Raw genomic sequence first — 16,951 nt, 5'->3', positions numbered from 1 at the left:
CAGGAATAACAATCAAACATCTGCACAGTCCTCAGTGCAGGGCTGATTATGTAGTAGCTGCTCAACAAACATGGTTCCCTAATGGATATTCAGAGTGCCATTTCCCAATAAAGTCCCTGCCTGGTACTGAAAATGATTCGAATAAGTCATCGAGCTCCCTTTATTTATTTATTGTTTTAAAAGGACCGTGGTGGCTGAACATCAAAGGCTGGTTTTGCAAATACTACTTCTCAGTCCCCAGGGCGGTCATTCCCTCGGAGTCCATTCATTTCCACTCTCAGCGCCTCCACACAGCCGTCCTGATGAACCTCAGCTCTGTCCAGCGGGGATCTGCTCCTGGGAATGGCTCTTCCGGCTGTGCCCTAACTCTCCTGATGACTGTCACCGGCGACACCAAAACAGCCCCAACCCTCTGACAAGGATGCTCACCCGAACCCTAGCTCCATCCTGGAAGTGGGCACAGTGTGCCCCTGGGGTGACAGGCTGGGCTGTCAGATGTGACCAGGCGGGTGGACAGAGGAAGCCCATGCCGTGGTAGAGCCAGAGGCCAACACGGCGTCCTGGATGCAAGAGATCCCGCCACATCTCATCTGTCCCCGGAATTGCTGATGGTCCCCTTGCTGGACGGCTGACCGTCCCAGGCTCCCAGGGTGCCCCTCTCCTGGCCCAGTGCTGGCTCTCAAGGTGGGTGCCCAGACCTGCAGCCCCCACATCACCTGGGATAAAGATTACAAACCAGGAAGTCCCCAGCCCTGTCACAGGCCTGCTGAATCAGAAACTGGGCAGAGAGGGACAGGGACGGAACTTCAAGAACCTTCCGGGGATTCTGGTGCCAATCAAGGGTGAGAACCCATGGCTTGTGATACCGCGGGCACCGTCGGCTGCCAGTCTTGGCTCCCTGTCTGGGGCTCATCTCTGCACGGTGATGAATCTAGACGCCACCTTCACATGTCCCTTGACAGAAACTCAGGAGCACCTCGTCCTCAATGTCCCCAACCAGCCTCTGGACCTTTCCCCAAGCCTGATGTGGTCAGGGAAGCTCTTCCCCAGCATCGCCAGCACCCGGGGTCCCATCTCCCCACTCCTCCCCGGCCACCATCTATGGTAGCTTCCCCTTGTTCTTGGATTCCTGTGACACTGGAAGGTCAGACATGGGACACTGGGCTGAAGGAAACTCTGGGCAATGAACACATCCAGGGAATGGAAGCAACAAACCCCGAATCCTTGTCCTCTTCAAAGAAAGCCTCGCCTTGCATTTCTGAATTGGCTGAAAATCAGTGAGCACCCACCGTCCGTCTGGGGGCAGCCGACGTCCGTCCCTCTGTCTCCCGACCTCCCTCCATCTCTCGTTCCCCCTTCCGCCCAAACAGACTCTTATTCCACAGTGGAAGATCTATGCTCCCGATGCATAGATTAATATGCTATTGATCTCCCTCCTGCCGGTCGTTATCAAGATTCATCTATTCCCAGGGCTCCTCATTGATTGGGGAAAGCAAGATCCCCAGTGGCCGATCAATCCTGATACACTCCGTGACAAAGAGTCAATAGCTATTTATTATTTGATTTATGGGCTTCATTATCTTAAAAACCATCAGACAGGGGACAAGGCAAAAGTTGAGCAGTGACAAAGCCACAGGAGCAGGGTTGGGGACACAGCAAATCAAACCCCAGGGCCCAGCAGGTCCCCAGAGCAGCGGGAACCGCGATCTTGCACCTTTCCCTTGCTCCCTACTCTCACCACCCTGGAGCGTGTGGCAGGGAGAGGGAGGGGAGGGGACAGAGCTGGGATTTCCATTGGCACCTGCTGCCAAGCACCAGGTCACGGGTCAGGCAGGTTTGATGGTGAGGACCGGGAACCTGACAAGGAGACAAGGTCAGTCTTTGTCCTCTTTAGCGGGGCAGAGCAGTAGAGGGCCCCAGGTTGTCCGTAGGGCATGAGAAAGAATGACAGATTCTGGTCAGAAGCAGTGGCACACGCCTGTAATCCCAGAGGCTGGGGAGGCTGAGGCAGGAGGATGGCAAGTTGAAGGCCAGCCGCAGCAACTTAGCGAGGCTCTAAGTAACTTTTATATATAAAGGGCTGGGGATGTGGCTCAGTGGTTAAGTGTCCCTGGGTTGAATCCCCGGTACCAAAAGAAGAAGAAAGAGTGACAGATTCAGGCAGGGCTGAGGAGGGAAGAACATAAGCCCGCTTGACACAGCCTCCGGCGGGAATCAGACAGTCCCGGGTTCCAATCCCGTCCTCCCTAGCTCAGGACCGCCGGCAAAGCTGTGATTAAGGCTGGTTTCCCTGCCATTTGACAAACACTGTTTTTCCTGTCTCTTGCAGGGATCTAACAGGTCTCTGAAGTGGGTGTCGTTCAACTCCACTGAGGACAGACGAGGCTGTTGGTCGCGACTCTGCCTCTCCCCACGAAGCTACTACCCTCGAGCACCCTGATTTCTGTTTAACCACAGCCTGTCAGGAACCGTCCCCCTGCTCCGGGAACACGGGAAGGGCCTGATGTGCCCACACCCTCGCGGCTGGCTATTTTTAACTGCAGTAAATAGTGAGGCTGCTGAAGTCGCCTGTTCCCAGAGGACGGTGGCTCACGGCTGCAGCCCGGAGGGGCCCGGCCACACGCCTCCTAGAACGTGTGGCATTCAAATCTGCCTTTGTCCCTCCCGCTGATGTCTGATCAGGGTCACCACCACCTGTCTGCATGTTGACAGGCATTGTTCTCAGGAAGGTGACTGCCCCAGAGTGGTCTTTCTAAAACGTCAACCAGCCCACACCACTCTTCTGGTTGAATCCCTGGGTGGCTTCCCTCCTGCTCTTAGGAGGAAGGTTCAAATTCCTCAACCTGGTTCACAAGGTCCTTTAAGTTATTTCTTGACACCAGCGACTCTCAGTGTATGCATCTTACACGCCAGCTTTGTAGTCTGACTCCCTTCAAACCCCCGGGCCTTTGCACATGCTGTTCCCAATCTCTTATCCATCTGGCAATTACTTAGTTGAATAGGGGGCCAGCTGGAGGTGCTGGGGATATAGAGGTGAGGCCCTTGCTCTGCCGGGGCTTCGTTCTAAGGTGGAGGAGGGGATAGGAATGTCCTAATGAGAATGAGGACCAGGAGTGTCATAAGGAGGACTAGACACGGGAAGCTGCCCAGAGGGAGGGACTCAGGGTGGGTTTCCTGAGTCCACATCCTTCTGGAGGCTTCATTGTCCCTACGGCTTCTCCCCAGTCCCTCCTCAGCCAGGCCACGCCGACGCAGCAACATCCAGCCTCCGTCCTCGGGCGACCCTCCTCTCCTCCCGATGACCTCAGCTTCAGATGAAGTCCGCGGCCTCAATCAGCGCGTCCACGCCGATGACTAACACTTGGTTATTTCTAGCCTCAACCTTTCGGCTCAGCTGGAGACCAGGGCAGCCAGCTCCCAGCTCAACACCTCCCCGTGGATGGCCCGGCGCTTGGTGACCTGGCCAAGTCGCAAGCCAGCAGCAGAGCTGGGACGTGAATCCAGGGAGTCCCACTCCAGCTACTACCTCGGTCCCTGGATGTCACAATACACTGGTCATGGCACCCCCGCAAAAACAGACTCGATCTGCTACTTGTTGCTGTCATTACTATTGTCCCAACGCCGTTGTGATTATCACAGTGACTAGGAGGTACAAGGCACTGACATCTCTAGTGGCCAGGAAGCCCTGGGCTGCAGAGTCCATGTGAGGGTCAAGTTCTTACCAGGGCCTTGCAAGAGACATTAGTGTTATTCCTGTTTTATAGATGAGGAGACGGAGGGAATGGAGATAAAGGAATCTGTACAGACCCACACTTACAGGGAGAGGGCTCCATACCTGTGCCCTTCAGCAAAAGTGATGACAGACACTTGTTGGACGAATCTACTGTCCATAGGAGAAAAAGACCCATCCAGGGTGTGTGTGTGCCGCAGCCCTCCTGGTCATTCGCCAAAACCGACCTCGCTTTTCTCCTGGGAATACAGTTAGCTACTTTCCAGCCTCCCTGGCTGTTGGGCAAGGCCCAGGGACTCCAAGCCAGATGATGGCCAGAGCCCAGCCACGTGGTCCACTTGTAGGCGTGCCTCTCCCCTCACGTTGCTCTTTCCTCTTCCTCAGCTAGAAGCAGAGGCCTTTGAGCCTCAGTGTACAGTAGACTCCAAAGGTGGGTCTCTTCCTACAGAGAACAGCCCCCCATCATCCAGGAACACATCTGGAACTATTACTAGATCTAGAAATCAATTCATATTCAGACACTTCATAGCTGAGGGCCTATTTGTTACAGCAGCTTCCATGACCCTGACCCATACAAAGTGTGAATCTGTATATATTCTGGGGGGAGGAAAAAAAAATGGATGGATAGGCACCCCCTTGTTCATGTCGCTCTCTGTGGTTGGAGACGCTGCGGGTGGATTTCATCTCCTTCTCTTTGCTGATGTGCGTTTTCGATAACAAATGAGTTGTCACTCGGGCAGCCAGACCCACGATATTTGTTAAGTGCTGACAGAGGCCGCGCTTGCTAATTCTGAATCTTGGAGAGGCGAGGCCCGCGGTGACCAGCCCTGAGACCTTGAGGCCAGCAAGGCCGTGGCCCCTCCTACGGTTGTTTACCAACAGGCGCATGACATGGCCATGAGATGCTGATGATAATGGCGATAACGACGCACTCCATTTATAGTGCCTCTCTCCCCCAGTCCCAGGGCGCTTCACATCTCAGCACAATTAAAGACAGCCGCACACAAAAAGTCCTTTCAGCTGTGCTTTATAAAGGGAAAGCGATTCAGCCTTTTTGAACAAAAAAAGGAAGCCAATTCCGCTCGCTGATGGGGGGGGGGTAGTGGAATCTTCATGTGCTGGGCCCCCCAACTCTTGTACGTTATATTTAGGATAATCAAACCAGTCCGGAGTGGTGGCGGTGGGGAAAAGCAGAAAGACACAAGTACCAAGTGACACACGGTGCAAGTCCACATGTCACTCAGGCCCCGAGTCCACCGACCTGGCCTCAGACAGGGGCCCCCACTTGCCGTCCAATGTCCCCCAGTGGTGTGGTGCTGTCTGAAAGCAGAGATCAGCAACTGATTTGGACTTGGAGATAAATAATCCATTAAGTGGCTCCTGATGTTTACTGGCTTAACTTGCTGTGCAAATGAGGCCCCGTGGGGTTTCGCTACCACCTCAGCCCCGGAGACGGGAGGGCGCACGCATGCGCACAAGTCCACCCCACGCAATGGGATGGGTGACTTCCGACAGCCCAGCGACAGCCCAGCCAGGGGATGCATGCGACATTTTTAAAAATCTTCCCGAGGGCATGGGGGAGACGAGGTCCTCCCTTCCTCTTTTTTTTCCCCTGGGGTGCAGAGCTCAAGCCTCGCCATCAAAGTGAGAGGTTGACATGACGCCCCAAAGGCCTCGCTCCCTCCTTCCCAGGCCTGGGAAAGTTCCAGATGGGGTTCGCTGTGCTCCCCAATGCAGGGGAACCGACCGGGCAGCTTCCTCCGGTGGACATGCAACCAGACTGACGGCTTGGGACGCCCGTCGCTCCTTTCTGAGCCTGGGTCCTTCAGTGACGGGTCCTCTTGATGTGTCCCCGCTCTGCACCCAAGGAGATTTACCACTCGGAACCCACCGACTCCGTGGACCAGGAGGCAGAAACCAGGCCAGTAGGGAGGCTCCGAGCATGGCTCTTATGAAAACCCCGGCTCTGGAATTCACCCATTAAAAAAAAAAAAATAGGGGAGAGAGAACCCTTTACAAAGTTAGAAAGAAATCTTGCTTTAGTCCATTATGATAAACTCCACACCCTTTTCTTGGGTTATTGAGGCTCCACAATCATCTGGCCTCTGTGGGCCTTTTCCTACCACCCTGCCCTCCTGGCTCACTTGCTTCTTTCCGGTCCTCCATATGATTGCCTCCCTCCTGCCTCAGGGCCTTTGCACCTGCCATAGGGCAGCCCCTTCTCTGCTCTTCCTCTTCTTCAGTCGATTGTAGCTCAAATGTTTACCTTCCACCCCGCCCTCAGAAGCTTCCTCTGAGCCCTCTTCAAAGGAACGCTCCTGTCACCCTGACCTTGTCTGTGGCCTTTATGGTACTCACCACAACATTTTCTTGCCTTCTTGTCTAACCTCTACTGTCCACGAGTCTGTAAGGACCCAGTGTAACTGGGGCCCCGTGTTCTGGGTGTCTCGCCCGCTGCCTGGACTCTCCCTGGCGGGGTGTGGTCAAGGCCTGTGGCAGGCTCCCTGGAGAGGGCTGCCTTGGGCTCCCACTGCAGGGCAGCTCACCTGCTTGGGGAGGGAGCAGGAGCGGGCTCCTCTAGAGTGGCCGGCCTCACCCTTGAGCTCCTGTCAGAGGCTTCCCAGGGACCCTCTGCACCGGGGTGGGGGACGCCCATTTCTAACAGGTCCCTGCAGGAGGCGGGCCAGCGGCCCACAGGAACAGAAGCTCTGATTTAAGTCATTTTGCAATTCCAGAAAATTACCCAGGGAGTGGGGACGGGCTTTTGGAGGAACCGTCTATTCTGTGAGCTCCGTAGAGAGATCCTGTGCGAGGCCGATGTCACGCAGTGTCCTCTGCAGGGAGACGGGGAGCAACGTGCACTTCTTGGAGAGGGGGCGGCAGGAGGACGAGAATGAAACAGAGAACTGGCAGGTAACCTAGGGGACATGGGGGAGAGGGGTGTGTGCGTGTGTGTGTGCATGTGTGCATGTGCGTGTGCCTTCACAGAATTTTCAGGGCATAACGGAAATACACAGGCCCCAGAAAAAATCCAACTTATGAAACAAAACTCAGTTCTGATGACCCAGGGTTTTCCAGCTGGTGTGCGCCAGATCCTTGGGATCTTAATAAACATGACGGAAGCTCCGGTGGGGGCTGGAGCTGTGTGCCGTGACCGAGTCCTCCGAGGGTGACGGGGAATGTCACGGGGGAGCCCATTCCCCGTGGCCTGGCCTGACGGTGCCAGACCAGCATTTAGAGGCTCCCTCACTCCATGCCAAGTTCTGCCAGTTACCTGTTCCATGAACTGGGCAAGGGTTCCTGTTGCCCCTGCGGCCTCCGCGTTCTCGTCTGTGAAGTGGGCACAGTGATCAACAGGCACACGTGGCCGTGCCCGGCTTGAAGTACAGCACTTGTCACCGAAGACGAGTGGCATCGGCTGCTTTCTCACCCTGCTTTTGGGTGCTCTGTGCTCTTCCCTGAACCAGGGAAAGAGGTGGGACCAGGCCACAGTTGGTCACTCATCAGAAGAGGAAGCAGGTGAGGGCTCCGTCGTCTTCTCCCCAGGGCTGGAGCAGAGGCTAACAAGGGCCCCGTTCCCTCTGCCTCCCTGGGAAGAAGGGCCGGGTCCATCTCCCTAGAGCCAACCTCAGGGCGACCAGGCTGGAGCTGGGTTAAAAAGGCTCCGCTTACAGACAGACTTGATCGCTTGGGCCTCAGGTCAGGTGCCAGGAATGGACCACAGGCAGGTCCCAGGCACATGCATTTTGAAAGGCCTGAGGTCCCGAGAGACCACCGTGAGGGAAGCACTGGCCCAGTGAGCTGTTCCCTGTGGCTTTGCAAATGGCAGCACATCCTCAGAGTCGGAACCAACCCCCCTCCACAGACAGCTGCTGCCACCTGCTCATATTACAGATGAGGAAACTGAGGCCCAGCCATCCCCGTCCCAGCTGGGCGGAAGTGGGGGGACGCGCTCCTTCAACTGGTTCATTATCGGCTTTCCAATTCCATTCGGGGTTTTGAACAGGAGCCATGGCCCAGACTATCGATAGCTTGGCCATAATTCCATAATGACCCAATCGTAAAATAATGTAGCCATCCCGATGCTAATTGTATTTGTGGATAAAGCAATTGGGTAACTAGCTGGTTGTTACTCATCCCCCAGAGCCATGCATATCGCATTACCAGGACGCTAATCTTAGAAATACTCGTTAACTTTGATGATAATTACTAAGTAATTGGCTAGAATATGCTATTGTGAATTTATCCAGAATATGCCAGGTAATTATCTGGTTTTATGCTCCCTGTAAAATAAACCCCGGATCTCAGAATTATTCTAGTCGGTTGGCTACGGTCCAACCATCGACTTCTGCCAGTCCATCCTGTGAACGCGCAAGTGATTAATCAGATTACTCAAATATTTAGTTTCCAATCGAATATTCGATGCGGATTCTGGATGGCCAACAAGTGGACGCGGCGCTGGACGGGGTTGGGGGGGCACGCGGAGCCCCTCCCGAAGAGAAATATCTACCCAACACAATGATATGGAATAAACGCCACCTCTTTGGGGCTCATCTGGCAATCCTCACACAAAATAGCAAAACACTTCAGAGACCAATTACATGTCCCAAAGCTGCCGAGTCTTTATCTCGGTGCCAGGAAAAGGCTGGGCTATTTGTGAAATCTGTAGGTAGTTACGGGGCTTGGGGAGGGGGCTCAGAATTTTGTGCATAATAGGAGAGGGGGCCGCCGATGCAGCTGGCTGGCGGGGTGAGCGACACATTTCCATAATGACCACTCGGTTTTTTTCTAAGGGTGGCTGCTAACTGGGTCCATCCACTGCCCATGAGCCAGACGTTGGGGAGGGGGCGAGGGAGACAGGCAGAGAGGTGTGGGGAGCAGGTCTCCACGGATAATCCTCAAAAAGTAAGAGAAGAGGCAGGAGGTCCTTCGAAGGGTCAAGAAGAGGAGGCACAAGTTTCTAATTTGGGGGTAGGAAAAAAAAAGTAGGGCCAGGCGGGTTGGTGCCTGCCTATAATCCCAGCAGCTCGGGAGGCTGAGGCAGGAGGATCGAGAGTTCAACGCCAGCCTCAGCAACTCAGTGAGGCCCTAAGCAACTCGGGGAGACCCTGTCTCTAAACAAAATATGAAAATGGGCTGGGGATGTGGCTCAGTGGTCGAGCGCCCCTCGAGTAGGGTTAACAGAACTGGGGAGCTGAGCCAGAGAAAGTGGGGTTACTGAAAGTGGGAAGAAGATGGGGGGCAAGACCATCTTTCAGCCAAATTTGTGCATCCTGAGTGAGGGGTCCCTGCCTCCTGCTGAGAGGAGAGAGTACCTCCTAGGGAAGAGGGGACAAAGGGAGCCCAGGTCCTGCTGCCGAAGGTCATACAAACGGTCACAGGTTGTCCCTACAGATCCTTCTGTTCAGGAGTCCAGTCTGTTTCTCTGCCCCTTGAATCTGGTGACCACAGGGGTTGCTCTGGCCAGTGGATGCCAGAAATTAGGAAGCTACGGCCCATGGGCCAAACCCAGCCCACCACCTGGTTTATAAATAAAGTTTTATTGGAACACAGCCATGCAGATTCATGCACACCTCGACGGCGGCTTATGCACTAGCGCAGAGCTAAATAGCTGCTCCAGAAACTGTGTGCCTGCAAAGAGCCAAGTATTTCACTCCTAGATACTTTGTAGAAAAAGTTGGCCACTGCCTGGTTTAGGGCCACTGCCTGGATTAGGGTCACCCACCCACTTTGCATACAAGGAAAGCCAGCCCCAGGGATTCCCTACACAAAAGCTTAGAGCAGAAGGGGAATTCGACCCCGATTCTCTGACCCCCCATTCAGTCCTCACACGAGGCTTTGGGGAAGAGGTCAGCGTCACAGGTTATTTCCTGGGGACTTAAAGATTGCAAGGAAGCCATTTGCGGCACCCCTGGACACCGCCTATCAGCCAGAGGAGGGATTAACCAGAACCGCATCTCCTGACTGCACCCGGAGCCGCGGTGGCAGCCGGAGGGGACTGACCTGGTGATGATGGCCAGGTGCGGTGGGCTCATGCAGGCGCCCATGAAAAGGACCACGTTCTCGTGGCGCGTCTGCCTGTAGGCCATCACCTCCCGCTTGAAGGCCTTGAGCTGGTCCTCGTTGTCCCTCTCGATGTCGATCAGCCGGATGGCCACCTCGCCGTGCCAGCGGCCGTGGTAGACCTGCCCGAAGCGGCCCTTCCCGATGAGCTCACCGATCTCCAGCTGCTCGAAGGGGATGTCCCACTCCTGCAGGAACATGCTGGTCTGGCTGGCCTTGCGCGGGAAGCTCCGGGCCGAGAGGAGGGACAGGTTCATCTCCTCGAAGTCATCTTCCGACTCCTCGGCTTCGTCACGGCCCTCTTCGTTCTGTGGCCGGAGGGGGAGAAGGTCAGAGCCACTGCTGCCACCCACTGCCCCACCCTCCCTCGGGGTCCCCAGGGGGTCTGGACACATGGCATCTCCATGCGGCTGCTGCAGACGTAGCTCTGTGTCCCCAGGTGGCTTAGGTCCAGAATCGTAAGACAAAGGAGATCCTGAGAGGCAGATCCAGAGAGCCACCCTGGGGGGTGGGGGACACTAGGGAGAGGAATGTAAGGGGACCACGCCTTCCGGTTTGCTGAGACCTCTGTGGTTCTAGCCCTGGAGAACGTGGGAGAGGCCAGAGCCACAGGGCAGAGGCTCGAGGCTCCAGGAGCAGGAAGGAGCCTGGCATTTGTCCTGTGAATAGACGGGGCTTAACAGTTGGACCGAGTGAGCTGGCCGCTGGGCTCTGTGTGGCCTTGGGGGAGTTGCTCTACTTCTCTGGGCCCTTTCTTCCTTGGAAAGTGGAAGCGATGAAATCTGCCCTGGGGGGTGGGGAAGGTTTCAATGAGATGGAGAGCGGCTAAGTTCTTTGCACGGACCTGAGCACCTGTACCCAACACCAGCTCGGAGCCCTGAGAAAATACAGACTCCTGGGCCCCATCCAGATCTACGGAGTCAAAATATCAGCAGGCCAGGGACGGGAATCTGTGTTTTGACCTGGCATGTCAACCTGACGAGTATGCTCAGATGGGACCATCTCCAAATTTAGCCACTCAAGGTTTTGGGACCCACCTGCCCAGACTACTGTTTCAGAGTGTCTGGGGCTTGGGGATGGCTGCAACTCTTGGATCCTTTGGCTGCCATGTGGGAATGTGCCCAAGTCAGTAGGGACTTCCAGGGGCCCTGGGACCTCATAAGACAACCTGAGAGAATGGCCACTTAACTGGGTATGAGCTTCTTGACCACAAATACCCGAGAAGCTGCCCTCTTTGGCCTGATGAGGACAATTAGCACAGGTCATGTGTCTTCTCCCGTGACCATTTCCGAGGGACCATAGTGGTCCCCCAAAAGGACCTGATTTTCCCTGGAAACCCTGCTTCTGTGCCTTTAAGTTCAGGACACACTAGCAGAGTCAAGGGACGGGACTCCACGGTTCTCACCAAGGGACATTCTATTTATGCCTTCAGAATAAATAAAATTTCCGGGCAGGTGGAAAGGAGGCCCAGAACATTCCCAACGGCCTGCCCAGCCCAGTATCCCTGGCGCCCCATGTCCCCCGGCCATGTATTCTTTGGAAGGCAGCGGGGCACATCCCCCTTGGTACCCACCCTGCTCTGGGCTAATTTTTCAACTAAGAATGCAAATCTCATGCCAATTTTTGCCTTCTGCACCGTACACACCATATAACGGCCCATTAGGCTTGGTGCCGGGAGGGGCCAGCGCCCGGTTATTGTCCTAGAGTGGGAACATCCATCAAGCAGCCACCGCACCCACCTCCCACCCGCCCCGAGCCGTCTGCGTCACCCAAGACCCAGGTGGGCAGCCCCTGGGAAAGGCTGCTCCCGGCTCTCACCTCTGAGGTTGGCTCCACTTCAATTTGAAGTAATGGATTTCCTTCCAAGCTTGAAAGAAAGAAAAATAAATGGGACCCTTAGGTGGAACGGTGGGTGTGTGTGTATTCAAGCTCGCCACGGGTGAAGTGTCCCAAGATGGACGTCCTCCCTACAAGCCTTCATCTCACGTGTCATTTCAATACTTGGTTCTGAAATCATCCATAGCCGAGTCCCACAAAGGGCACAGGGACATTGTTCTCGATAGATTTTTCTGGGCTCGTTTTTTGTTATTGCTACTGAGGGGTCTCTTGATGGGATGGGGCCTGAACTCTCAGAGGCCTGCATGTCTGCTGGGAAAGAATGAGTCTAGTTTCTAAAGTTCCCTCAGATCCAGAATCTTCTGGAAAGATCTTACTGTTCATTTGTCCATCTGCTTATTCACTCATTCATTCATTCATCCAACCCAAATCCTGGGCCAGGAGCAGCACCCAACCCTTAGAGGGAGACACATCAGATGGGTCTGGCTGGCTCGTGACTTTAGGGGACTTTAGGTGACTTTAGGGACAGTTCTATTCTACTGAGAGAATGAAGGCAAGTTGGTAGCAACTGTGCAGAGGGGCTCAAAGGAACAGGGGCCCAAGTGAGGTGTGGATTGAAGCAATGGAGTGCGGTGGAGACCCCAAGGAGAGAGAATTGCTGGACGTGTTTGAAATGTCACGGGGTTGGAGTTGGACCTTGTCAATTACACAGAACTGGTGTGCGTGGAATGGATATAAAGTGACGGTGGTGGACGGGAGGAGTCAGGTGTGTGTGTGTGTGTGTGTGAGAGAGAGAGGGAGAGAGAGAGAGATATGCATCCGAAGGCTCGTGAGTGCAGCTGGACTCTAGGTGTGTGGGTGCTGGACTTGGGGTGCTGGGTGTGGGTTTGTGCATGTGGGTCAGAGTGAGCTCTGTGCAGGAGCTGTTGTGTGTGTGTGTGTGTGTGTGTGTGTGTGTGAGCTGGGTGGACATGTTGGCGTTAGGGAGGGTGCTGTGTGCTGATGGCGTAACTGGGTCGGGGCTGAGTGCAGGGACTGTTGGACAGGTAGTTTGGTGACAGAATATGGACACAATGTGAATCGGGACCTGTTTTCAGACTCCCGGGGGAGGGTGTGTTTCCGGGTGCAGGAGGGCAGGTAGCATCTGGGCTACTGAAGGCCCACAAGAGCTGGATCAGGTAGGAAAAGGGACTCACAATGATGGCCTCGCTCCCTCCCTAGTCCTCCAGCTGAAGCTGAGCAGACGCCCTCTGCCCACCTCCTCGCTGTGTGTGGGGACCCTCCCCGCATCCAGACCCTCAGGTTCCAGGAAGCTGCTGACCCTGCAGACAGAATCAACCCACTTCCTGGAAGGGGTCCTGGCTGGAGGAAGTTTGGAAGGACCATGATCTCAAAAAAGAGGGAAAGGAGGACATCACAAAGTATGTGCATTGTCCAGTTATTCATAGCGCCTCCTAGGAAGGCCCCGTCAAACTGCACAGTGACAGCTGACAGGTTAGGAACTCAGTGCCCCCGGGTGGGACAATGCAGTTGGAGTCCCCCCTCCCGGTGCCTGGCGGACCTCCTCCTTTTGCATTAAGACCGTGACTCCCGCAGCTAGGGTGGTATGATGAGTCCCCTCTGGGAACAGCGAGTCCCCGTCCCTCCATGCATCTAAGCGGACCTCAGGAGCTCCTGACTCTGCTCTCCACACACTCCCTGACCCTCAGTTAATAACCTGGAGCTCGTCTTGCACAAATGGTGGAGTTGGTTTTTGTGCTGCAGAGAAATGATCTGGAGCGAGGTGTCAGCACAATGTCCCCCGGCAAATTGCTGCTCCTTTGATTTCAGAGATGTGCCATTTAGTTCTTTAACAATGTCCTAAGGCAGGTCCAAATGGATGGAGCAGCTTCAGGAGCCCGAAGAGAAACCAAGTAGGCAGAAAAGGATGTTGGGAACCGGCCCAATCCTCAGACACCGCAGACTTCAGCCACAGCCAAAGAGACCAAGGGGGAAGAGGCCACCTGCAGAGAGGGCCGGCCTCCCTAGGGGGCTGCACCTGAGGATGTTCATCCTAGTGTTGTTTACAGCAGTGAAATACAGGACTCAATGGAAATTCAGGAAGAGGGGACAGGGTCATGGAAATGAGTTGGTAGGACATTTCACTGTCATTAAAAAATAACATCTAGGAAGAGTCTGGAACAATATGGAAAAAGTGGTGTCACAGCATGAAAGATAACCAGGCTGGGTCCCTGCATATCTCACGGAGCCCAAGGAGGAATGGAGCCTGCGCTATTTCCACCGGGCTCTAAACCAGAGGTGGAGAGCCTTTTCTGCTAAGGGCCACAGAGCCACAGGGCCACAGGGCTGGCTTCTGTACAGGGACTCTACCCTGCTGCCTACTGGGAAAGCAGCCGCGGGAAAGACACCGCCAACAAATGCGCCTGGTTAGGTGCCAATAAAACTTTATTTGTGAAAACAAGTAACAGGTTGGATTTGTGTCCTGGGTCATCACTTACTGATCCCCCGTATAAATCTAAGTGACACTTTTTAAAGGGGGAGGGACAATGACCTAGATTAAGTGCATTTCATAACGTTCTGCCTTAGAAAAGTTCTTTCTAATCCCAGGAAGTGGGGTCCCGGGGTCCTGAGGGTCCTACTTGCTACGAGGGCCAGAGCCACAGGCAGAGCTGGCTAGTGGCGGTGACGCCCTCTCCTCTCCATCTCAGCCTGTGTGTCCTGGCCTTCCTTCTCTCTGCCCGAGTCCTGCCATGTGTCCCCCCCCCGCTCCCCGCCCCGTCTATTCCAGAGGAAGGAAGGAGACCAGACCAGAGCAGACTGAAGGCCCAGATTTCATAGCACAGGGCAGGGGACAGTGGCCTCTGCTCCACTTACATTGGATTCGAAGTCACCGGATGCAGGATGACCTGGGGCGCCCGGGTTGGCGTCTCTGGCACCGGCACTACATCTGAGCGTGAAATCCAACCGTCAGAAACCAAACATGGAATGCAGACTGTCCCCCAGAGGCCGGACTCCTGATAACACTTCACCACATCGGGTCCCGGGGGCCGGCCAATCCCCTTTGTCCCTTCCTCAACCACTGGGACTTTACACGCTGAGATGTCCCCCTGCACACTGTCCACCACTGTGGTCTGGGGAGCTGCTCTGGCAGCTTCCCCTAAGCATCTAGCCAGGAAGGCCTGTTGTTCACCTCTGAGTCTCCCTCACTCCTGAGTTCCCTGAGTTCCCTTGGGACCGGGGCCAGTTGGTCTCACATCTTCCAGCAAGGGCCTCTCTGACCATCCCTCCCCTGCTACGTGACCCCTCCTCTGCCTTCCACAGCAGATCACCCTCTCAGACTTTTCACTGTGGTTGGGGACCACGTTGGTCCCCTGATGCCCTTGAGACCTCCCACCCTGATGTCCACTTCCACATCCAGCCATTATCCTGGGGTGCGGTGACCCCCACTACCTCTTCCATGGGTGCATCTCACCATTCCCCTCTGCCCATCCCGGCAGCTGCTCCCGCCTGTCGGCAGGGCCGCCCACAAACGCGACACTCACCTGGGAAGATGAACTGCTGCTTGTACTTGTAGTAGTGAGAAGCTTGACAGAGACAGAGAGAGAGAGAGAGAGAGAGAGAGAACAGTAGTGTGAGAGTTCCCTCCAGGTACCAAGATGGGCTCCTCCCATGTCCTCCACGTCTCTGTCCCCCCAGAGCACTTCCACAGGTACCCCAAATTTCAGGGGATTATGAACGTGTGTGAGGAGACCAGAACTCTAAGCACCCTGTCCGATGTCCCCGGTCACTCACGCTCCCTAAAACCAGACCACTCCCGCTTGGCCAGTCGTCCCAAACACAAAGCCGTATTTTGTTAAATGCATAATTACAAACAACAGAGTCTGTAAAGCCACAATCTAAAATATTAATTCTTTGCCTTTTGGCAGAATGATGACCGTGACTTTAATAAAAAAAAAAAAAAAGAAAGAAAGAGCATGCCTGCTGTTCCTGTGCTTTCTAAATTTCCACACTGAGCACCAAGACCTTTGCTTTTCCGTTGCTGTTGCACACGACTGCAAACTCGTGGATTAGAACAACCCCAGTGTGGGTCCTCTTCCAGTGGGGAGCTCCCGAGGCCAGAGTGAGTCTTAAAGGGCTAAAATCGAGGGCTCTGTTCTTTCGGGGATCCCTGGAGACTCTAACCCCTGGCTTCTCCAGCTGCTTGAGGCCAAGGGCTCCCAATCTCATCCTTCCAATCTCTGCTTGTGCCTGACATCACTTTCTACCGCCAGTGACCTTCCTGCCTCCCTGGGATAAGGATCGCTGTGATTACATGTAGGGCCACCAGGATAATCTGACATCTCGAGATCTGTGACTTAATCACATCGGCAAAGATCCTTTTTTGTCGTGTCCAGTAGCAGATCCTGGATTAGGACAGGGGCTTTTTTTTTTTTTTTTTTTTTCCCCGTGAGAGGGACATTATTCTACTTATCACAAGCGTAAGTAAAACCTGTGCTTAGGAAACAGTTATGTACAAGAAACAGCCAGGACTGTGCTGCTGATTCTCTACCAATTCCTTCGCTCCTTGGTCCACTCACCAGGGGTCAGGGGGCTCAGATACTAGGTTCCTTACTTTCTTTTTTTTTAATACATTTTTCTTTTAGTTGTCAATGGACCGTTATTTTATTTATTTGTATGTGGTGCTGAGAATTGAACCCAGTGCCCCCCACATGCCAGGCAAGTGCTCTGTCACTGAGCTGCAGCCCCAGCCCCAGATACTAGGTTTCTAATTTACCTCTTATTTCTTTGGGGTACAGTGTCTGAGAATAGGGAGCAGGCCACACAGTTTTAGATGCCCTCATAAATGAAATGGACAGAGATGGGGTTAGATATGAGTCTGAACTGCCAAATCCACTTCCAGAAACTGTTTGATGACGCCCAGCGACGAGCTGCCCCTCACAGCTGGCCCACCGAGGGTTACTGAGCCTGGGGTCGAGAAGGCAGTCCTGCAGGATGGAATCCTGTCTCTGCTGTGGGTTCCTTGCAAAAGCCAAAGCAAATCTCTGTGCATTGCAGGGTCCTTGCACAAAACAAGGTCAATAACAGTCCTTTCCACACAGGGCTAGGACCCTCGTTCCCAACGAGCATGTCGTAGGTTCTAAATAAGAACAGTCAGCCCAGCCCCCCCCCCCGCCCCCCGGGCACCCAGAGGTCCCACATCAATAGATGTGACTAATCCAGGATTGGAAATATTTGAAAATAAATGGCATCTGTCCTGAACATTACTGAACATGTACAGACTTTTATCCTTGTCATTATGCCCTAAGCAATGTAGCAGAACCA

General features: G+C 54.3%; 1 protein-coding gene across 1 annotated transcript in view; it reads right to left on the bottom strand.

Annotated features, from left to right (window-relative positions):
- The window catches only part of Ksr2 (kinase suppressor of ras 2), a 263,568-nt gene that overhangs the window by 41,478 nt on the left and 205,139 nt on the right, over positions 1 to 16,951 (bottom strand). The window contains exons 11-14 of the mRNA XM_048785487.1: positions 15,172 to 15,213; positions 14,504 to 14,576; positions 11,612 to 11,660; positions 9,734 to 10,101 (exon numbers count right to left, since the gene is read on the bottom strand). Of these exons, the coding sequence (XP_048641444.1) occupies positions 9,734 to 10,101; positions 11,612 to 11,660; positions 14,504 to 14,576; positions 15,172 to 15,213 (532 nt within the window). The remainder of the gene's footprint in view (positions 1 to 9,733; positions 10,102 to 11,611; positions 11,661 to 14,503; positions 14,577 to 15,171; positions 15,214 to 16,951) is intronic.

This window comes from Marmota marmota, unplaced genomic scaffold, assembly GCF_001458135.2.
Source record: "Marmota marmota marmota unplaced genomic scaffold, marMar, whole genome shotgun sequence".
Taxonomy (NCBI): Eukaryota; Metazoa; Chordata; class Mammalia; order Rodentia; family Sciuridae; genus Marmota; species Marmota marmota.
The sequence above is the reverse complement of the archived record's forward strand: the minus strand, read 5'-3'. Positions and strand labels throughout refer to the sequence as shown.